Source organism: Amyelois transitella, chromosome 7 (assembly GCF_032362555.1).
Source record: "Amyelois transitella isolate CPQ chromosome 7, ilAmyTran1.1, whole genome shotgun sequence".
NCBI lineage: Eukaryota > Metazoa > Arthropoda > Insecta > Lepidoptera > Pyralidae > Amyelois > Amyelois transitella.
This window is the reverse complement of record NC_083510.1, coordinates 8,414,448-8,437,661: the sequence shown is the minus strand read 5'-3', so window position 1 is coordinate 8,437,661 and position 23,214 is coordinate 8,414,448. Positions and strand designations below refer to the sequence as shown.

The following is a 23,214-nucleotide window of genomic DNA, read 5'->3' as shown; positions in this document are numbered from 1 at the left end:
ACTAAACAAATCTACAACCAGCGTGGTTTAATCCTTTCATGTTTCATGTTGACGAGTGTGGGATTTAAAAAAATATAATTTCTTTATGGTAGTTTAGTCAGTCCCTATTTATAACTATACCTCAATGATTTGCGTTTGTCGAGCAGATCAATGGTGGTAATTATATTTTAGATATACGAGTATATTTGGTAGGAAAATAATCTAGTTCGAGTATTCAATGAATTAATTAATATGGATAGCTTAATTATCATAATCCATTTCCATTCCATATTGACTATGATTGACTATGGAGATTAACTCTTAATATGTGTACATTGTATTGAAAGCATCTCATTAGTCTCTCCTTTATTTAACTAATTATTTAGGTATAGATAGATATACTTAGCTTAGAATCATTTTCGGTAGGTCTAAATTGATGTCTTTATTAACTTATTTTTTGTGCTTATAAATAATAATTTTACTATTATTTTAGAAAGTTATCTTGCATCCATTCCTAATCTGATAGTATGTTGCTTCATCTGGTACACGCCTTTGATGGAAACTTCCTGAAATTCTCTATATATCTTTCATATATACCCTCAAGGAACTGTCATAATTTCGGATTTATATTATCGTTAGCTACAGCTGTGTGTCACACATGCATATAGTCAAGTCTTCATCCCTTGCGGTGTAGACAGAAAAAAACAGGCTTGAAAAGACTGAAAGCTGTGAGACAATCATATAAATCAACGTTTAGATAGTTTACTAACTTTCGCCCGCAGCTCCGCCAGTTTCCGAAATTCGTGATCCTGTAGAAATTATCAAAAGAGTGGCTACCTAGTTTCAAAATTTATTTAATGTTTTAGCTGTGAATGTTTTATTGTAATATATTGACAAATGGGAAAAATTACACAAAATTAACAAAAGGGACAAATTACACAGATTGAGTTAACCTCGAATTAAGTCCGAGACTTGTGTTACGAGATACTAACTCAACGATACTATATTTTATAATAAATTCTTACATAAATAAACATCCAAGACCCAGGCCAATCAGAAAAAGTTCTTTAAAAGAGATATACAAACAAAGTTACTTTCGCATTATTATTAGTAGTTAGGATTGAGATTGATTTTGACTTAAACAAGTAAAAGACATTGTATGGTTTAATGGTGGCAAATTGACCGTCTCATTGTACGCGATGCCCTCAATAGGGCCTATTATAGAACTACGAGATAACAGAAGCTTCTTGTATAGAGCACAATATTGCTTGAATATTGTTATGCTCGGATTATAATGAGTATTGTTGGCGACCACGAAGGTTAATCTATTAATTTCCTGAGTTCTATAAAAGAATAAATATTACAAAATTCAATTTAAAAAAATTCCATTATATTTTTAGGCCGTAGATTTTTGTGAGAATTTAGAGGAATCATGTACGTACATATCTACTAATAATGAAAAGAAAATCAATGTAAATTTTATTATTGTATGAGTATTGGTTTCAAGTTAGTTATTATTTTTATAAGATTATAAAATGGCGAGTTGCATGTCTGCTCTACTAAAAGATCTATATCCGGAAGCAAATTGCTCACCGGTATATTCACGTCATGTTGGCAGCTCCGAGCTTATATTATTAACAGTAGAAGTCGATGACCCTTGTCCAGTTTAACTGAAAAGACAGGAAAATTGCACGGTCGCGGACAAGTGTTATTTTTTGCATTGAACTAAAGAGCTTTAGTAGAAGCATAATTAAAACATATTTAAAGAGAGTATAAAGTACAGTAACTATATGACTAAATAATGTATGTATGACTTTTATTAGAATAAAATAGAATTGATAAACAATATTTTAAATCTTCATCGAATTAATCGATATTTTTTTCTTATATAACTTAATTAATATATATCTGCATATCGCACTCATCATATACTGAGTTAACCTAAAGTCCAAACTTCGTGTAACTAGATTCTTACTCAGTTATAAATACGTAATTCCATTACAATAAATTTAAAAAACAGCAACTGTATTTCATATTTTCTCAGATTTATAATCTTTAACATGCAATTTGTCACAATGGAACCACATCGTTAGTTGTGGTGAAGCACCAACCTTCGTCAACTTGACAACTCAGGGCCAAATAAACCCATTGATTTGATGGTCAAATCAAGCTTTAATAATAACTTTGACTTGCCAACTGTATACACGGATTAGATAATCCGTTCAGAAATTTAAAAGAAATCAACATAAATGAGCAAATTTGAGTTGAAGATTTAAAAATATGATGGTGAACATATTAGCAAGATGTTTAGACGTACTAGGAATAATGTTATACTCAGTCGAAATCCTCGGATTATATATATTTTCTTTTTATTTATTTACTTAAATAGGTATATTTAATTTTACAAAATACAAACTCCATGGAATATTTTTTCTTGCTTATTAAAAACCTTTTGTGTTTGCCGTGATAAACGATTTGTGTACTTTTCTCTTAAAATAAGCATCTTTCCTAGTTAAATAATTTTTATGGTAAGCTTGTTTTTTCTTTGCTTAAACCTAAACATCTTATTACTTAGAGGACTGATATAACAGTAACAAATAGTTAAGCTCAAACTAACTTGGCTCGGGACGAGACTAGACAATCTTGGCTAAAGGGTACAGCGATGTCCTCTATCTGGATATTCCATTTACATGTTATTAGTGCCGAAACCGCGGGATTGGCTTCGAAGTCAAACTCAGCACGTACTTACCTACCTCTATTTGGCTCACCTTTACGAACTCAGGACGCTACCTACTTTGCATGTCTGATATATTGTTTGTGAAAAATTATGTACTAAAATAGCATGCTTCGTAGTGAGGTACGCGCGATGCCGTTTTTATCTTGCGAAAAACTATCGATGTCCCGTTTTACGTCTTTATAAAAAGCGAAACAGCGATAGCTTTATGTGTGTAGTGCTATGCTACGGGCGCAGGCCGTCCCTTTTATCAAAGAGGTGAGTAAAGACTACATATGCCTCCATTTTTCACGAACCCTGCATAACTGTTTGCTTTCATCACATTGACCTTTTGTGCAAGTTTGTCGCTTCAGGAAAATAAATCATTTCACTCTACTTATATAAATATACAAACTTACAAATCACAGGAGTAGTCACAGTACTCAAAATCCATGCTATTTGAATGACTGTATGATGGGAGTAAGACTTCTCGAAACATTACTTACCCCTTAAAAGAAAAATACAAGAAATCAGAACCCATCATCGGATATTATTCCAAGTCATTGTGCATCCATAAATAAAACCTTGAAGTGGAATGTCTATGTTCCATTCCATACATTGTGTCTTTAATGTTTGTTTACAAAACATACATTGACATTGTATAGATTTTCTCGCGCTTTTACCATTACTTGATTGCATGGTTCAACAAGGAAAGGGGTGTGGTACTAGCCATCAATAAGTTGATTGACCCAATAGCGTAAATTGTTATTAAATCAATATTACCTTTAAGCTGAAGGGGAACTTGATTGAAGGAATAGCATTTGAAAATGTATTACCCAGATTATATACTTAGCCATTCCATTTTTCTAGATATTCAGTAATTATACTCTCTGAAAAGAAATATAAACTAAGCAATTCTCGCCTGACTTCTGCAGATTGAATCTTTTAATAATTACCAGTAATCATATTGAACATTGTGTATGCAAACATTAAGTATGCATATGTTCGAGTATCTATCAGTTTGATTGTCAGCGAAAGAAGTCGCGGGAAAAAGTTAGTCTAAAATAAAGTAATATAAGTTTGGTACATATATACTTGCGAGGTTAAGACATCGACAAATGTTCCGCAGACTGTTTTCAATTGATTCACTTGTGTAAATATGATAGACATATGATACACTTCATGCAAGCTTTTCGATTTCGGGTACTCGTCACCTGATCTTTTGCCAGGATGTCCCTATTTGGTCTAAGCAAGTTGATATATTATAATAATTTTATACTAACTGTTGTTGAGATCATCGCATTCTTGGATATTTCAGGATAAAAGAATTCCAGATAATAACCGAACCTTCTTTGAAAATTAGGAAATTTAAATGTGAATAGTGAAAAGAAGATAGCTTTTTTAATCATCATCAGTTCGCATAATAATGAATTGTTTAAAGTAGAATTATTATTTCGGAAACATTAGTACCTTTTCTTCTGGATATTTTAGAAAGTAAGTATTGTACACTTTTTAAACAGGTAAAAATTGTCTTCAGCGAATATCAGCTTTGAACGCAGCTACTAAAAATGGATAAGTATGGCCATGGTAGTCATAACCTTTAGGTAAGAGGAAAAAGCTGAAAAATATTTAATGAAAAAGTATACCTACATATGCTCAAGATATGACAAACATATTCAAGTGTAAAATTTGCCTATTTTTATTTGACATGCGTGTTAAGAACCAACAAGCTACCGGATTGGTATAGGTATATAACATGACTTTAATCATGATACGATATTTCCTCAATAGGGTGTCAATTATGTAATAGCTTCGAGGGACGTGCGTGGTATCAATTAAGTTATTGACGGCCCACTGACAGAATTATGAAAGTACTAGCTGTTGCCTGCGGTTTCCATATTTTTTTAAATAAACATTCAAGATTGTCGTCTTGAGCTTTTTATACCGTTTACTCCTTGGGCAGCCCAAACTCCGTCAGGAATAATGTTAACAAATAACAGGGAGTGACTTCCGTTTGGCAGCGGGACCTAACCAGCAGGATCATGGCTTTTGCAGCAAGTCATCGTCCTCTTGGCGTTATCACGGTTGCACCTTCACCTCTTTAGAGAGAACCTTGACCACAATCCTGGATGGGGTAAGTCAAGTTTTACACGGAGCGTCTGCCATGTATGTGGTTCATGGCACTTGAGAATAGGACCACTCCATCTCTTTTTCAAGAATGTCGTGAAATACAACTCAGGGATAGACTTGGGATCCTTTTTTTGGCGATTTGCTAGCAACCTGCCGTTATTTGAATCTCAATTCAACCATTAAGTCATATAACTGAACGTGGCCTCTTAGTGTTTTACCACAAGAGATATAGTCATAGATATGTGTACGTATGTATGTCTGCCATGCAGGGAAATCTTACCAATGTTACATCAAGTTTAAACGTCCAATGGCGTGAATGTGCAGGTATTCTAACGATGTTTTCACTCATCGTAAAAGCATCGCAATAAATCTAATATACATAAGTCAGAAAAGAGTCATATCCATTAAAACCAGGCCGCTTCAGTTGGTCCACGGGGAAAACGGAGCAGTAGGATATGAAATTGTGAATAATGTTTTTTTGTTGCTTAAATATTTAATTGGAAAGCAACTATCCACTCTCCATATTTCAGTACTAAGTATAAGTGCTTACGATAATATGATAAGGATGTCATCATCCAATAGTAAAAGATGGAGAAATCTTATTCTACAACGAAGAGAATTTCTGTGAAAATAAGATACCTATTTCCTTCGTTTCATGAATTTAAACTCATTCTGTGTCAAAGTATGATTAGGTTGGCAGAATATTTGTGTATCTCAAATGGTTGGAACCTGCCCTGCTCATTTTATATCTCTCTCACGTACCGCCTCATTCAAGTACGTGTGTTTGTACGACGTGTTCATTATATTTATTGAAGTAGAAATAACAGTTATTACAAACCCTATACTAGGTTTTTGGCCGGGGTTTCACTGCCTTGTGAATCCCCGAGAATGAAAATATTAATCTTGAGAGTCTTATATCTATGCTTAAATTCATAAACATCGATCAAAGTGTTACTGAGTTTGATTGCAAATAAACATACAGATTTTTTCACTTAGTAATATGTATTTATTTATGTAGGTATGGATGAAAGGCGATAGATTACAGAAAGTTGTAGGATTCCGCTGCTAGACTTCTAGAATAAAGCGCCTGTAATAAGTTCCAACACATAGTATAATAAATATACTTACAAGGAAGCTTAGTTTGGGGGTGAGTCAATATGTGTGGTTTGTATATGACATAAATTTATTTATTAAGATGTTATTCATCTCATCTTAATTCTAATATATCTAATTAAAATCAAGCCAAAAAGCTGAACGTGGCCTATCAGTCTTTTCAGGACTGCTGGGTCTGTCTACTCCGCAAGGGATATAGACGTGATGTATGTTGTAAGAAAATATCAAAGTTTTGCTTATTGAAATTAAATAAATAATTTGGTCGAAACGAATATCAAACCAGAATTTAAGTTATGTAAAAAAAATAATGACCTTTTGTGTACAAAAGACCAAATTCTCAACATAAAAAGTTTCACTTTTAAACATGAAGAGTTTGTGTAAGCAGTTGCTGGCTGTTTCATTACGGGTTTCAATTTATTTTTTAGTGTTCGTGAATAAATCTGGCGAAGTTAACCAGAGTTGGTTGACAATGGAAATTAATTCTTAAATTTATTCATCGTTGACCTATGAGGTTAGAATCCTTTCGTCGGATTTCGAAAATTCAATTATCTTTACAGTAGAAATAAAAACCAATAAATAAATCAGTGGGCACAAAATTCAGTTTATTAATTGATTAAAAGTTATTGACTGGCTGCCTGATAGTAAAGTATTATAAACTTAATATAAGCAAGGAGCTAATTTGGTATATTTCTTTCTCAGGATATGAAGGGAAGTACTTAAAACTGTATATTGAAAGACCTACGAAAACCAATAGAGTTTTTACATTTTATACGGTAAAGGTACGACCAATCTAATAGTTTATACTTTTCGAGAGTATGATTAAGACTTGGTCGTAGTTAAGATTTCATTACTAACCTCGGTGCAAAGTTAGTTGTTTCTCTAATAAATATGGCAACGCTATATTTCAAGCAATTCCCCGCTCCAGAGCATCGATTTTATCGCCGCACACTGCTGTTAATTGGTATTGGAAATAACGACCACGTTCTACACCGTTATATTTCTTCTCAAATAAAATTTCAGAGGTACATTAATAAGAGCCTATAAACGTGACATTAAACAAAATTTTAATTCCATCACAAGTCCACTCAGTTTATCGAGGCCTTATGAGTCTTTCCTTTGTATTCACCAATGTTAGCATTGGTTGCATAGTAAAGACGGTTATCCTCCTGTGTTAATAGCATTTAGCTCTTCAAATGGCCTAAGACTGGCTTCCAAACATTACCGGTAAAGATGCAACCGGGAATAGATTTAAAATGACAATGAATTCATAAAACTATGAAATCACAATTGAGATTAGTCCGCCATTGTACATAATCTTGTAAATCCAATGACTGTGTTGTAATTTATTGAATTTCTTTTTATTTGCAATAAAGAGTTAACAAACAAACTACGATTTAAGGGTTTATCCGTCGAGGTATGGGAAGAGTAGAGCCAATTTTTTAAATTATCACACTTTAAGTAAAGCTTAATCCCAACTGCTAGGCCCATGCTCGAATTGTATACCTACAGAAAATGTAAAAGATAATCCAGTTCTAAAAAGCAGTACTTAAAATTTTGATTCAAAGAAGGAGATTATAAATAAAATTATTACTTTTAAAATCGTGGTTGAATCTCAATTCTATCATCTAGCCAAACAGATGAGCGTGGCTGAACGTGGGCTCTGCCTACCCCGCAAGGGATGTGGGCGTGATTATATGTATGTATGTATGTAAATTGTGGCCCATAATCGCCAAAAACATACATAGATTGAAGGACGTAACTGCTTGTGCTAACAAAGGCTTATCTATTATATCAAAAGATATGATTCATTTCAATTTCGGGTTAACAGTAGTTATCATCGCATATAATCAAGCTGTCTAACACGTAGATAGTGTTGTGTACAATAATGATATCTTTACAATGTCAATTATAGATATGACAATAAACGATTGGTTTTATTTTAGTCTGAGTATGAGTAGGCCCTTTTATTTAATAATTTTCATCATATTTTGGCTATTGTTGTTGAGAGGATGGATGAAAGTAAGAAAATAATTAAGAAAATATTAAAAAACGAGTAGGTATAAGTAATCTGTTAGACCCAATGGTTGCCCTAACAATTCTTCAAGCATTAGAACCACCTTTTGTTCAATAAAGTTTCTATATATACACAGATTGAGTTAGTCTTAAAGTGTATTCGAGACATGTGTTATGGAAATCAAAGATATAAAGGGAAGCATCAAGATGAATGTACCTTGATCAAATCAGGGACATTCTGGTGATAGATCAGCTCAACAGTACCTTTAACCGACGAGCTTACATCAGAAGATTGACGCATGTGGATGAAACAAAAGAATTATGCATACGGATCGTGGCAAGTGGAAAGATTTAGTTTCTAACTAACTCTCCGGGAAAGAGGCATGACATTGTGATTTATGTATGATTTAAAAAAAAAAGAAAAAGCATTATAAGAAGCTAAGACTTTTGTATTAACAAAAGGCTTAGCTTCTTATAATGCTTTGATCTTTTGTGCAATCTAATTTGTCTATCATAAAAAAGCACAATCAAATTCTACTTTTAAACAGAGCTGCGTAAAGGATGACAATGATAAAGTTTTCATTCCGGCAACTAACCTTAACCGCTTAACCACGGGAGTCGGTTTTAGGAATCCAGCTTTGTGAAATCTAAATATCCTTACTCGAGTTGAAATTTGGTGCACGACGAACAAGTTAAATAAATTGTATAACTTTGAATTTGTTTATTAAACTGTCTGACTGAGTTGGGTGGTAGTGACCATGGCAGTTTAGGAAAAATGGAAGAAAAAGTCAAAGACCTTCACCGTGAAATAATGTGTTTTTGTATTTGTCGATTAAATTTAATTTCTTCTGTACATCTTTATAACGATGTAATTTATCAGTCTAGCAATAGTTCTGATTGTATCCTCTTCAAGAAGCCCTAGGCTCGCCTCTTGCCGAGATCTTGGAGTAGGTAACTTTGATAATTATACGAAGTAAATCCCGTTTAATTTACTCTATTTTGTATGTTTCTTTTGCCTCTATATGAATCTGACAGTTGATTTATTCAACTTAGTGTACGAAACTCTGAAATGACCCATAGGTACATTGCAGTGGGATTCGAATCAATGCGGTCTAGTACGGGGGTTTTCAATCGGTTAGCTCATTCAATCCACTCAACCGCCGCAGATATTTCTATCTTTTTCTTAATTATTCTATCCATTTGAATCAAGAATCGCGATAATTAATTTGAATTTTATCGCTGTTAAAATTATTCAAACTTTATAAGTAGTTTAGTAGTAGCATCGATATAACCAAACTTATTCGCTTTATCAACTCATCAATCACGATGCGCTTCGTTGGCGTTGTGATAGTGATAGATAGCCTTAGCCTTAAATAGACAGCATTCATTTATGTATGTATCCCTGTTGTTCTAAATTACAAATTGTTGCTTGACAGTAAATTGGTTATTAGAAAATTCTACCAACATTAATTGCACAATTTTTTTTATTGAAGAAAATTTTATTATTGTTTTAAGAGCAGCTTATATTTTCAGCTCAATAGATTGTAATGTAATTTAGGCCGATGTTTAAAAAATATACTGTTAAAAGCAATAAAAGCACTTAAATCTGCGATCAAACAATTTTTATGTGCGAGATTCTTATAATCACGATTAATCTTGAATGATAAATTTTAAATAGCTGCGTCATAATGAGAACTAGAATATTTAATCATCAAGCAAAAATCTAGGAGCTACATTTAACGCAGTCTAGAATAAATCGGAGAAAATTAATCGTCTTATGAACTTTGTTAATTACTTTGCTTATGATTTTTTATCTGTCCGAGTTTCAATCATTAGCAATAACGAAGAACTGTTTACCATCAAAGTTGTTTAAATGTTCGGTATAACTATCAAAATTGAAAAAAACATCTTCATCTTTTCTTTTGAGTGTAAGAGATAACCTAGTACATTTATTGCATCAAACGTGGCTGGGCAAACTGGTTGATACAAACAAAAGAATACATTCTATTTTTTCTTACATTCGAAGGTTTGAAGGAAACAGCTGAATAGAACCAGTATTACGATGGTACGAGAGATAGATCATTATTTATTTACGAGTACTTATTTCATTACTTCCATTACTTACATTATTTCAGTATTTTTGTGAAGAAAAATATATTTTAATATTTATCCGACATGTAGGTATGACAGATAAAAGCATTGCTGTATAATTCATATTTTAACGTGGCAACATTCTCAGAAATTTTAAGTCTTATGTGTGTGTAATCTACTTACATACACACCAAACGTATTACCGTTTTAAAATGAACATAACACGTGCCATGAATCTATTTTCATTTTAGTCCCAACAGTTTTGTAAAAAAGATCGATTGTTTTGGAGTAGGTCCAGATGTTTTACTTAATGCATAATGTGTTTTGTTTTAAGATATGCTGTGCTTCGGTATCTAGGATAACAATATTGATAGGGTCAATGACTTTTACCCTATACTGCAACACACTGTAACACGCAATAGTATTTATTTCACATAACATAATGCCGTTTCGTATGCTACGAGTACTTTTATAGTTTTTTTTTACATTGTGCATAGGTAGAATATATTTTTTTAAATCATCAGAGAACTAGGTATTTTTTAAAGATAAAGACTTTGCCTGCAATAGTCAGTTTCATTGTAAAAAAGCATCATTAGACAATTCTTCTACACTTTCCATGACAAAGAGTCTGTAGATTAAGCGAAGAATTTTTATTCGAAACGAAACATAAACAGAAAAGCGGCATAAAGTGTTTTACGTCTGACGCAAGCTGCTTGTGTTAAAACATTTATCTTGGCAAAAAGAACATCCATTAATAAATTTCTACGTATTGCCTCACCTTTATACTCGTTGGTGCAACCTAGATTAAATATTAAGTTTCATGGAACAGAAGGCCAAATTCTGCAAAAGCTGTAAAATAAACTAATCCACAGAACAAAAAAGTTGCTTAGTTGAAAATTAAGGAGAATAAATTTCTAAATACTATATTAATGCGAAAATAGGGCACCTTTCAAAAAATACATCAGAGCCATCTGAATCGCTGCGAGGCAGGATGAGTTTGGGTAGCACCATTCCTTTCTTCCGCCGTCCGCGTATACCGGACGGCGCCGTGGGCCACTGCAGTTCCGTTATAGCCATAGGACTATGCGGACTAAGTATAGTAAGACGCCGCTCTGGGGGAGGTAAACTAAGCTGTTGTAAAGCACGTCTTTCTGTACTTGCGAACAAACCACGTCGCTTTTCGGCATTGCCCATATCCTCACCGGACAAGGCTCGCCGAGCAGGTGCTCCTCTCGTCTCCCGCACATCCCGTTCGCTAGCCGTTAGAAACGAACTCCTGTGAGTCCGCACTGAGGTACATGAGCTGGCGGGTCGTGCTGGAGATGTGTCTTTACTTGGACGGAGACTTTCCATAGAACGCGCCGTTTCAACCCTAGCCGCCACCAAATATTGGCCGCTCGTGACTGTCGTGTGTGCTACTTCGCATTCCTCTTGACTCGAGCTCGAAGTGCCACTTCGCGAAAACGTACTCGCTTTCGACACAAAACTCCTATCGCTATATTGAGCTGTTGAAATACTAGAGCAAGTGTTTGCATCGGCGGATTCCGATGACGCTTGTTGACGTACATGGCCTTCTTCTAATGACGAATGTACGACACGAGCATTCAAAGAACTAAAGGCTGCAAGATTCGGCCGTCGATTTTTTCTTTCGTCATCTTCTTCCTCCATTGTTTGGTATAATTTATAAGCACAATAACTAACATCCACAGCACTATTCAAAACACATTATCTTACATCAATAATTTTATTGAATTTTCATGATTTAGCTTATTATAAATTGATTAACATAAATAAGGAACACTGGGCACAGTCTTTATCACTCTTTGAGACACCAAACCGCTTCAAAATAAGGGAACCTGAAACAAATAGGTTGTATTTATAACAATGGTCAGAGTAAATGAAGTGTTAACAGATAAAATTAAATGAGGAATATTATAAAAGCAGGAAATTATTGCAACTCGAACAACCGCTTCTATTTTAATTATTGTTGTGCTAAACATAAATAAGTTTGTTAATTAAAGAATCTTGCTATTTTAAATGTGATATCATTAAATTAGTTACGAAATCATATTTCTATTAAAAGTAACAGTATATTAGTAGAAAAGAAAGAAATATTGTTATCGGGATCTTTTGAAACGTATAATTAATTACTTCATTCAGTTTGCAGCCTTCGAATCCAAAGCCAGCTGTCCGGCCTGATTTGCGCAGTCTGTTAAGGCTTTCACTTGCTCCGCATTTAGGCCCTTTGCCTTAACTTGAACATCTGCGCTTTTCGAATGCTCCTTGCTCTCGCTGCTAGATTCCACTCTCTTCGTCGTTGCATTCCCAAACTCATCAATAAAGGTCTCTTCTTCAAATTCTTCCTCATAGCTCTCTTGGTATTGTTCGCGAAACTCTTGTCTCGCTTGAATTGATACTGTCTCTGTTGTTTTCCTCTGTTGGATAACCTCATCCATAGTCTTCTTGACGAGCTGTTGACCAGCTTCGAGATTTGTGCTTTGAGACATCTTGGTTGATAGATTATCTAGAAAATTTCATTAACAACTATAAAACAAGAACGATGTTCTAAAGACTACAATGTGTTTTATGATCTAACTGCAGTAACATACTAAAATAACTAGTTAGACACATGTGTACATACAGTCATAAAACGTCTTAATTTTATTTTCTCGGAATCATGAAAAATTATCTGTGTATAATAGAGGAAAGGAATGCTTTAAACAAAGAAAAGAAATAACAACAATGATATAAATCAGCGTTGCAAGTAAATTCAGAAATTTGAGTTTGATGGAAATTGATAGCTGGCTAAACGCCAGGAGACGAATGTTTGGTTCGGATTTATATTTATGCTGGGAGAAAATTCCGGGCAACGCTGGTCGAGTATGGACCTTCTCATTCAAAGTCAACAAATATACGTGAAAATATTATGAGGAATGGCACGCGGTCGGCATGTACGACATACTGCAGCCGTTGAACTAATTTCGTAGTAGTCCTTGTAAGCATGCTGATAAGTGATGAAAATTCTATGGGTTTGAAAAGATGCCAATTTTTTAAAATTCCTTGCATTCTTTGGTTAGGTGACAATCTTTAAATTCTTGTATTTAAATCTTCGTGTCTAATAAACGATGAATTTGAAAAATATTATATGTCATAACTAGCTGTTGCCCGCGACTTCGTCCGCGTAAATTTCAAGTTGAATCTTAATCATACAGTCAGATATAGACAGACAAACAAAAAATGTAAAAAAAATTCTCTATCCGTTTCAGTCAAAATATTAAATACCACTTCGCAACGGGCCGTGCAGCAGTAATCGTAATATTTTAATTTCACCACAACTTCAAAAACAAACGTCCAATTTTAATCATTCAAAGACCAAATATTATCTACATAAACTGTTCTTATTGATGAAATTATTTATTTTGATAAGGATTAATAGCATGAGTAAAAAGAACGCGTTTAAATGTAGACCAAAAAAAAATTCAAGATTTTTAAATAAAAATGTGGTTGTTGTGCCTCACTCGACATAGATAGGTATAGTGTGTCGCGGATATTTTTGTAGATATTTATAAGATCTACAATTAATTAAAACATTTTATGGTTCTATCTTTTGTAGTTTAGGAAGCGTACGCAAAATAAGTAACTTTTTGGTTGATTTTTTTCAGTTTGTGTCCGAAAAATCCAAATATATTACGGAACCCTATTTTTTTCCAAAATAAAATATAGTCTATGTTACTCGTGGATAATGTAGCTTTCGAATGGTGAAAGAATTTTTAAAATCGATCCAGTAGTTTTTGAGCCTATTCATTACAACCAAACAAACAAACAAAGTTTTCCTCTTTATAATATTAGTGTAGACAAAATCCAGATATCAAATAAAAAAATCATGAGAAAAGAAGGCGTATAGAGATATATATTTAATAGCTTTTCGCCCACGTGTAATTCGGTTATATATAGCGTTTTTTAATGATCTCGACAGTACAGACAGTTGAAGTATAGTAGTTAGGAGTTGAAAGAAAATTCTTACGAAGTTATACGTACATGTGAGGCTATTAGGTTGACCTGATAATAAAAAGTAAATCTCATTAACGTTAAGAATTTAGGTGAAAATGGATGCGGACAAATTTCGTAGCTGTTTGTATGGGTAGTGTTAACACAAAATAGGGATTTAAAGGCGTGATGTTATTAATGTTATGCATGTATGTACATAATTATGTATGTTATTATGTATGTTAAAGAGACGACTGAAAGTTGTCATACAAAGTCTTTTTTTTTAAGGATGGGAAATCATCAAATGACCTCTCCCGCTCTGGGTGGAACGGAAGGGAGTGTCAGACTTTTACTGACTAAAACCCACCTCGTTCCTTCAGTTGCCCTTTGCGTTCCGGGGCCACGGTATCTCGTTAGAACTTTCCCGCAGCCCCGGCTCAGTTTATCCCGTTTCCCCCCCTTGGGGGTTGACATTTCAAAAATCCCTTCTTAGTGCTCACTTATGTTACTAAAGGAACCTCTGTTCAAAATCTCAGACTCCTATACCGAGCGGTTTCGGCTGTGCGTTAATAAATCAGTCACCCAATCGCACCCCCTAAATCACGATTGGAGGGTAGTTTGAAAAAACTTATAATGTCAAACATATTTACTTGCCTATGTACGTGTTCATGCCAAGTTTCAAGTTTATAAACCCAAGGAATAAGATTTTTCATAGAAACGTTTTTACCCCTTTTCCCCCCCTTGGGGGTTGAATTTCCAAAAATCCTTTCTTAGTGCTCCCCTACATATCCCAAGGAACCTACATTCCAAATTTCAGCTGTCTACGACCAGTAGTTTCGACTGTGCGTTGTCTGTCAGTCAGTAACTCAGTAACGGAAGAGTTTTATATATATAGATAAGGATTTTTTAAAATTACCAAATATTGTTAATTTGACTTCTTATATGTAACTAGATACAAATGGTAAATTGTTTAAGATTTATTTTAAATTTAATAATTTCAAAAATTCTACCTATGTAAACAATTGTATAAATTTAGAATAATTTTTAATTACGTATGTATACCAAGAGAAATTTCTAATAATTATTTGATTATTTTGTGCACTTTGATTCTAAATAAAATTCAATTTCTTTATTGCTTACACAAATTTGGCAACCCTGAGCCTAGACAATAGAAATTCTATCTTTTCTTTTGTGTCTATTAAAAACGCTCCACATACCTGTCGGAGTTTTCGTGACCCATTTATGTGAGGATATTAGTACACCTATTCTACTATTTCACAAAGTTATTTTATATCGCGACATAACGTTGATTCAGACCAACTAAATACCATACATGCGATTTGTCAAATGGTTCAATTTTAAACCTAATCGAATACTGTTACAATAGCACGGAGGAGAAAATATATTCTGATCTTAAATAAGACTTTTGAAATTGAATTATGAGTTCTTTATTACTTTTGATATGATATTACAATAGATTAAACATATTCCTATAGATCGAATTTTCAAGACCAGGTAATAGTAGTGATCACGTCGGCGAATGTTGGTCAATTTATAATTATTTTATACAAAATGCATTTGAACATTTGACCCAATAATAAAATTAATAAAGCAAATAGTAAAATTGAAAAGTACCTTATACGTCCGTATGAAAATCCTTTAGATACAATTGCACTTCCAAATTCAAATTAAAATCAGATATTGAGGAGATGTTTTCTCGGCAAAGCTCCCGCGTCAACTGGATGGTAGAGACGCGGCATCTTGCTTTGTTTCGCGAGCTTTCGCGTGGGCGACCCGCGGCTATGCGCACACGCATACGTGGTACAGTCTGCTACGTGTATTTTTATCATAATTATTAATTCATTCTCTTTTACTCTGCACGTTGTGTGTTGGTTATGATTTATTTGCTTTAATTTATTGCAAAAAAGTTAAATATATACGTATCCAAAGTTAGTTTGGGAATTTTAGTTAAATGCCGGCAGAGCAGCAAAGCTGAAAAAAAGGCTAAAGCTAATTTTAAAAAAATTGACCCACCCTTTTAAAAGTAACTTTATATGGTCTTTGCGATAATATAAAGAATGAAAAGTATAAAACGACACTTAAGTAAGCCTTAACTTACATATGGGTTTGACATTTCATAGAAAAAATGTACCAGCAAGATTCTATTAGAATGCGATTATTACGATGGCTTAACTTGAGTTCCCAAAAAATGGTAACTGAATGTGTATTGTTTGCATACATTTTTTAGCAAAATTAATTTTACTTTGACTGTATTTCTCAGGCTACCTATGATTTGGCCCAAACATCGATCTACATCCGAACATCTGCTTTGGCAAATTAACTCGCTCGGCAATTAATTCTGACATGTTATACAATGATTGCCACCATAAATTGATACCGGAAAACTAGACCTCGGCTGTAATTTTGGTATAAATTAAACGCTTTAACACTTACAGAATATATAAATAATGCAATATGTCAACAAGAAAATACACTGGCTGACAAAAGTGATCTTTCATGAGATAAACTGTTGGTGAAAATACTGCCAAAGGATGCAAATAGACTTATGCGTCATCAGACATAGGATCAGAAACGGTGACTCGCATAATGTGGGCGCAATAAACACCACGTATGAATAATGATTGGCAAAGATCCCGTTGACTATCAACTGCACCAGAGGGTTCCCACGTTTTCTGGAATCCCGGTTTGATTCCCGAACCGTGAACGCATTTATTTCCGTATCTTATTCACCCAAATAACAACCTGTGAGTCACTCGCTTGGAAGGAGACAGCATGTTTCATATATCAAGTCGTGATTCAACGAATCGGGAGCCAAAAATAAAGCGTATTCTTCTCTTAGGCATTTGACAATAGATACATTACCATCGTACATTGTCGGACTTTGTTCGATTTTAACTAACGTACTATTCTTAGTTTGTATGTAGGTAAGGTATATTGTTTAGTAAGAAAAAAAGATATCTCAATGAACTCTAACAGATCCGTGATCCTTATTAGTTGTCACTATAGTTAGCATCTGTTACCGAATAATTTTTCGAAATACCTTTGGGAAAATGACAATAAGCGTTGCATAGTAAGTAAAACATCTTTAGTTTTTTAATAATTATTTTATATAGATATATAAAACTACAACTTCGGACAAACACCAATTGTGTACATACTAATAACCGATAAACACAGCAGTGTTAATTGACATGACAGATATACAACCCTATCAATTGCAAACTTGATTGTGATGGACTCACAAATGAAGCATTAATATGCAAATGTGTCGTATTTTCGCTGAGTAGTTAGTATTTTTTTGACTCTTATAAAAAAAAAAAGTGATTTTACACTGTGGCGACATCTCTACGCCACAAATAAAAAAAAGCGATGAAATATATGAATTTAAATTTTATATCATGTTTTTATTATAATTTTATTTCTAAATTTTTAAACTGTTCGATTTAAGAATTTTGTTTGTACCTTAGTTTTATAGTTTTAGTTTGCAATCGTTATTTCCCTAAATTAATCAAAAATAGTTTAAGACTTTAGATTTTCACAGAAATTTCTCAAGAATTTATTTAACAATATTTGACATTTAAAACTGATACGTGTCAGCAAATTCACGAGATATCAGAAATAGGAACAATGCGATGTGCCAAACGAAAATAGATAGGTTAAAATACGTTTCTGGCAACATCCTACCGGTTTGAAAGGGCTCACCAAGCTAATCTTCGGTTGCACACAAAGAGGTATTCGAGACATTTCGTCGTCTACTAACTGAAGCAAAGAGCCATTTCATCGAAAGCGCAGATCCATTACGGTTCACTAAATGCGCCTCTATGAACCTGTATAATCTCGATACAAGTGTATGGTATGGAGTTAATTTACGTATTTGGATGCTCCAATGAGTTTTGACTACGACATTATTGGAAAAGTTTACGAATAGTGCCTATAGTTAACATGTAAGGCTTACTCTGGTTTATACCAATAGAAAGATACAGTGATATAGTCTTAGTTTCTATTTATTTTCCTTTTCACTTAATGGAAGAAAAAAAACCTTTTTTTTTTAATTTTTAATACAATGAAGATAAAATCACGCCTTTTTCCCGGAGGGGTAGGCAGAGACTACATCATCTTATACTGTTAATTGTGAAAAATTGCATTTTGTACACTAAACTGTAGTCTAATTTTTAACTTCGACCTAAGCCAATATTTCTTGCACTTATTTAAAATAGGAACATATTTCCAAAAAAACTCATCCTTACTAATATTTATAAAAAGGAAAGGTACATTTGTTCGTAATGAATAAATTCAAAAACTACTTAACCAATTTTACCAAATTTTGCAATGAAATAGAATAGAACTTCAGTATTATATGATATATCTGATGTTCTACCTATATATAATACATTTTACTGGAAGTTCCTATGAGAATGGGAAAAACGGAAATTTAAGTTTAACCTGGGCGGATATCAGCTGGTGTATTATAATAAAATAAGTAAAGTGTACTTTGGTCGACCTTTAAAATTACAGTTAAGGCTTATCTTCAACATTTTGAATTTTAATAATCTTCTGATGCCGAAAGTGATTTACATAAAGTAATTTACATTAATTTATTATACAACATATTTCATGTTTTTACATTTGAACCAACATTTGCCTAAGATTATATTTTGATAAGGAGTACCTACTTACCACCCTATTTGTGTTACTATAAAAAATATACTCCTAACTCAGAGTCGTCTAGATTTGTGACGGATAAAGACGAAATAGTGTGAAGTATACATACATACATATGGTCACGTCTATATCCCTTGCGGGGTAGACAGAGCCAACAATCTCAAATAGACTGAATGGCCACGTTCAGCTACATATTTGGCTTAATGATAGAATTGAGATTCAAATAGTGACAGGTTGCTAGCCCATCGCCAAAAAAGAATTCCAAGTTTATAAACCTATCCCTTAGTCGCCTTTTACGACATCCATGGGAAAGATGGAGTGGTCCTATTCTTTTTTGTATTGGTGCCGGGAACCACACGGCACTATTTAGTTTGAAGTATCTAAACATAATATAAAGTAAAAAAAAAAATACAGATTTATTAAACCGTTGATTGGCGATGCAGAGCAATAAGTAACCACACACTTTTGATATTTAGGTACAAAATTGAACATGAATACATTCTGATTGCTACATATTTCAACGTACCTCACTTTGCAATGCGTATCCTGAAAGAGATTAGCTTTCACAAACAGACAGTCTCCGCGGGGTATTTCAATTTATAATATTGAAGGATGTAGAAAATAATACGGTCAAACGAATGGAGAAAACATACTATAAATTTGGCAGGCGCAGTGATGAGCACGTGTTTAAATCAACTATTTGCGGAGTTATTCAAGAACGTTAACAAAGTCATATGTTTTATCTTTTCTCTCTCCCTAACATTTTGACTAACCTTTGCATTAGCTTGCCTTGCTAAAACGGTTATACCAAATAACGAATGGACAAAATAATTTATGCGATAAAAAGCTCCCAATGACCGATGTATCCTGTTAAACAATAAATCTTAATTGTCATAAAGTAAAACCAATTGTATCAACACTGTTACCAACTTTCACGTGATAAAAATTAACAGTGGGTCCAAAATCGATACAAAGCTTGTTAGTAAAATTTACCGATAGTAAAAATAACAAAGAATAGCCCATGATAATTCTTCTCACGTTTCACTCGTATGTGAAATATGAATCTATGACGTGAATGTTTTATATCTGTGACATTCCTATTGTTACCCTTTTTCAGGAGTCGACATTATTTATTACAAATTCAGAATGTTTTCTGTTTCTGTCTTGAAAACGACTTGATTTTAATAGGTATGTACAGTATATTTATCTATCAATCCATAAAAATTATAAAGAAGGGTGGTCCCCGACCGTACCTAATAAGTAAGGTGATGAGGTCAGGAAGATGCTCTTAAGAATGATAAGGACAGCATCAACAGAGCAAGAATTTTCAGAAATTTCACCCACGGGAATAACTTGAAAAACGCTAATTAATAGTGTGAGTATAGACTATAGACTTATGTCTTTATCCCTAACGGGGTAGACAGAACTAGCAATCGTATAAAATTGTAACTAAAATTTAGGCATTAGGCAATTTTGTTATGCAAATCAAATCGTTCTTCAGTACCTCCCAGGAAACTTGGTTAGAAAGTTCTACGTAACAAAAATGATTCTAAAAAAAAAATAGCTATTAGTTATTATCAAGACATCATCAAAATTAAGCCATCACGTCAGAACTAGGTCATGCATGAAAAACATTCTAGGCAAATCAGTTAAGCCTAGTTTACACTACACTAGGCCAGAAGATAAAGATAATCTTGTACATCCTCTTTTGATACTACAACAACTAATAATACTCTCGTGTCTCATATGGTCGGAGATCCCGGTTGGAACCAAGCTGGGAGACCTAAACCATATTAGATCAAGGTTATACATACATCCTAAACGTGCAGGTTTCCTTACAATATTTTTCCTTGTCGTAAGAGCATTCAATCAAATTAATGTGAAAAATAAGTATTCGTCACACATCATCAAGTCTTTATCCCTAGTGGGGTATCAGAGCTTAGGTTTGATAAATTAATAATGAAATAAATAAACAGGAGTCGAATAACACAGATTAACTTAGCATGACAGGTATTCCAAAAGTAACAAATAGGTACCTTTGCCTAGGACTATTCAGAAAATCTTTAGCTTGTATATAACTATAAAGGTTTTATTTTTAATTTACTATTTTTCTCTTTTCAAAACAAGCAAAGAAACATTATCTACTAGGATAATTTTATGCACAGTCAATATCTGAAATTCTACGAAACGTACAGGGATCGTCTGTTCATAGAGACAATAGATATAATCCAACAGTGGGCTCAGGTTTTTCTATCGTTGACTGTACCTAACCAAAAACACCCTACTTTAATATTAAAGGCCCCGACTTCGTTTTAATCTAACAGACCTCAGTTACGGTGCCAAATTGAAGAAGTCATGAATGACAAAGCAGTTTATATATTACTACTGCAAAGCACAATTTATTCACACGCTTCGTGGGTCTTGAATACAAGAATAAAAGTAAAAGAATTGAGCATCTTCATTTTTCAGATTGCACCTCTCTAGTTTTGTATTAAAAAGAAGTTGTTGTTTCTTCTCCATTTTCAGCCACGAAAAAAGCTTTAAAATACAAATCATAATATTTTATAAAAATGCAAAGTTAAAAAATTCTGTCTTTTTTATAACAACTAGTATTTTTATGCGATAGTTAACTTTTCTCATCAATTTAACTTTTCTTCCTGAATTTTCGCACAGCCATACGCATAGTATTCCGTAGGGTAATTAAGAATTATTACATATATTTCAGATAATATGATGAGGTAGTATTCATCCCGTACTTTTACAAATAGCAGCAAAATCGATTGATAGCTTTCACCCGATAATCTAACCCCTGAATTATGTAAATTAGATGCCCATAAAACTGTAACAGTCCATAATGAAGATGTATTTACGGAACGTGACCTTTCGCTTCATGGAGACCTTTGTCCTAGAAAATAGATCGCAGTGCACCATGGCACTATAATGCACGCGAGGTACCGGCTTCCGTCCAAGGCGATGCCTATCTCGACTTAACTCAACCTTACTAAAACCCTGCGGCACCCTCCAATGACCTCGTGCGTGTCTATTCAGTTATTTGTATCGCGAAAAAAAGGATTTCATTCGAATAGATTGTCTAATCATGACATGACTTTGGGCGATAACTTTTTATCTGACAGGCAAATCCTCAGGTAAAATCTTTATTCTCTTTTTAATAACTAAGTCAATGAGGAAAGTCGTTACCGAAAACTATTGCCCGTATTACAAGAAGTTGTTTTAATTATATAAAATTCTTCTTGAAATCGCTTGTTTAAACTGCATTTTAATAACTTGAACTGTATTCCTAACACATTTGAAGTTCCTATTTAATCGACAAACGTAAATCATTGTGTCGATAAAATCAAATTTCAAGGCAAAATATGGCGTGTACAACACAATTTCATGTGTAACCACTAAGGTGAAAGTTTCGCTATAGTACTAGATTTGATTTCCTTCATAATTTAGGCAATATTCCCCTTGAGGTGACCTTGAAACACGCACCTGATTACGTATTATTGAAGGCGCTCTATAATATTTGTTTAATCGAACGCGTGGCCTTCAGAAGTATTGCTAATGATGTTTGGTTAAAGACGCACGAAAGAAAGTTTTTTTAAGATACGCGTTTCTATTAATATGTTTCTTAAGATAATAAAATGCTTATATGATCTTTAAGTTATTCAACTGATGGCTCGATTTTTTTGTGAGTAGAGAATTTCATAAAATGTTTGTTCCATACACGTTGAAAAACCTATACGTTTTTAGACGGCCTTGAAAGTAATAACAACCTTTTTAATAGTAATAACAAGTTTTCTTGCCAAACGAGATGTATTTACTTAATACAAAACAAGTTGTATTTGTTAACTTTGAAACAATAATTTTGGTATTATTATAGCCTATTAATATTATCTTACATCAAACTTTGAAGGTTTATTAACAAAAGATTTCGTTTTGGTTATGATAACAGGAGCTTTATTTTTAGTATCAGGTACTTTGTTATTAAATCCGGAGAAAAGAAAATCGGTAGCTTTGAATTAACTGTGGTTATTAAGAAAACTTCGGTCTGAATATCGGCTTTCCAAAAATACAGCTGTTTCTCTGAAAGACGTACTCGTAAATATAAAGTGCGCCCATTATAGTTAAAACTGAAATATAATTAACAATTAATGGTTGCCTTGTGTTGTGGCAGACTTAATTGTGAGGCTTGAAAGCTACATCTGGCTTTGGAAAGGAGATTCATAGATAGAGAATCCCAAGTTTATAGGCCTTTTTTAATGCATTTGTAGCGGGAGCGATGATTCGGCTCGACCGCCACCTAAGGGAAGATCTTCCGCCAGGCTAAGTGTTATGCCTGGGGAACCGCGGCTCCAATCCGTGAAATCTTTGCTTGCGCGATTTAGTTATTTTGCTGTATATGTCTGATAGCGTCGCGTGATTCTATTTTAAATTTTTGTGACTTGTGGCGTATAGACATCGCCACACATTTTTTTAAAGTCACTGGCATACATAATGTT

The 23,214-nt window shown here is 33.6% G+C and overlaps 1 protein-coding gene across 5 annotated transcripts in view; it reads right to left on the bottom strand.

The window, feature by feature from the left end:
* The window catches only part of LOC106137774 (cAMP-specific 3',5'-cyclic phosphodiesterase), a 389,030-nt gene that overhangs the window by 129,181 nt on the left and 236,635 nt on the right, over positions 1 to 23,214 (bottom strand). For 2 of the 5 annotated variants that reach the window (XM_060945159.1, XM_060945160.1), the window contains exon 2: positions 10,986 to 11,895. The exons of the other annotated variants lie outside the window; for them this stretch is intronic. In XM_060945159.1, coding sequence (XP_060801142.1) covers positions 10,986 to 11,707 — 722 coding nt within the window. In that variant the 5' untranslated portion in view covers positions 11,708 to 11,895. The remainder of the gene's footprint in view (positions 1 to 10,985; positions 11,896 to 23,214) is intronic. 5 annotated transcript variants of the gene reach the window in all.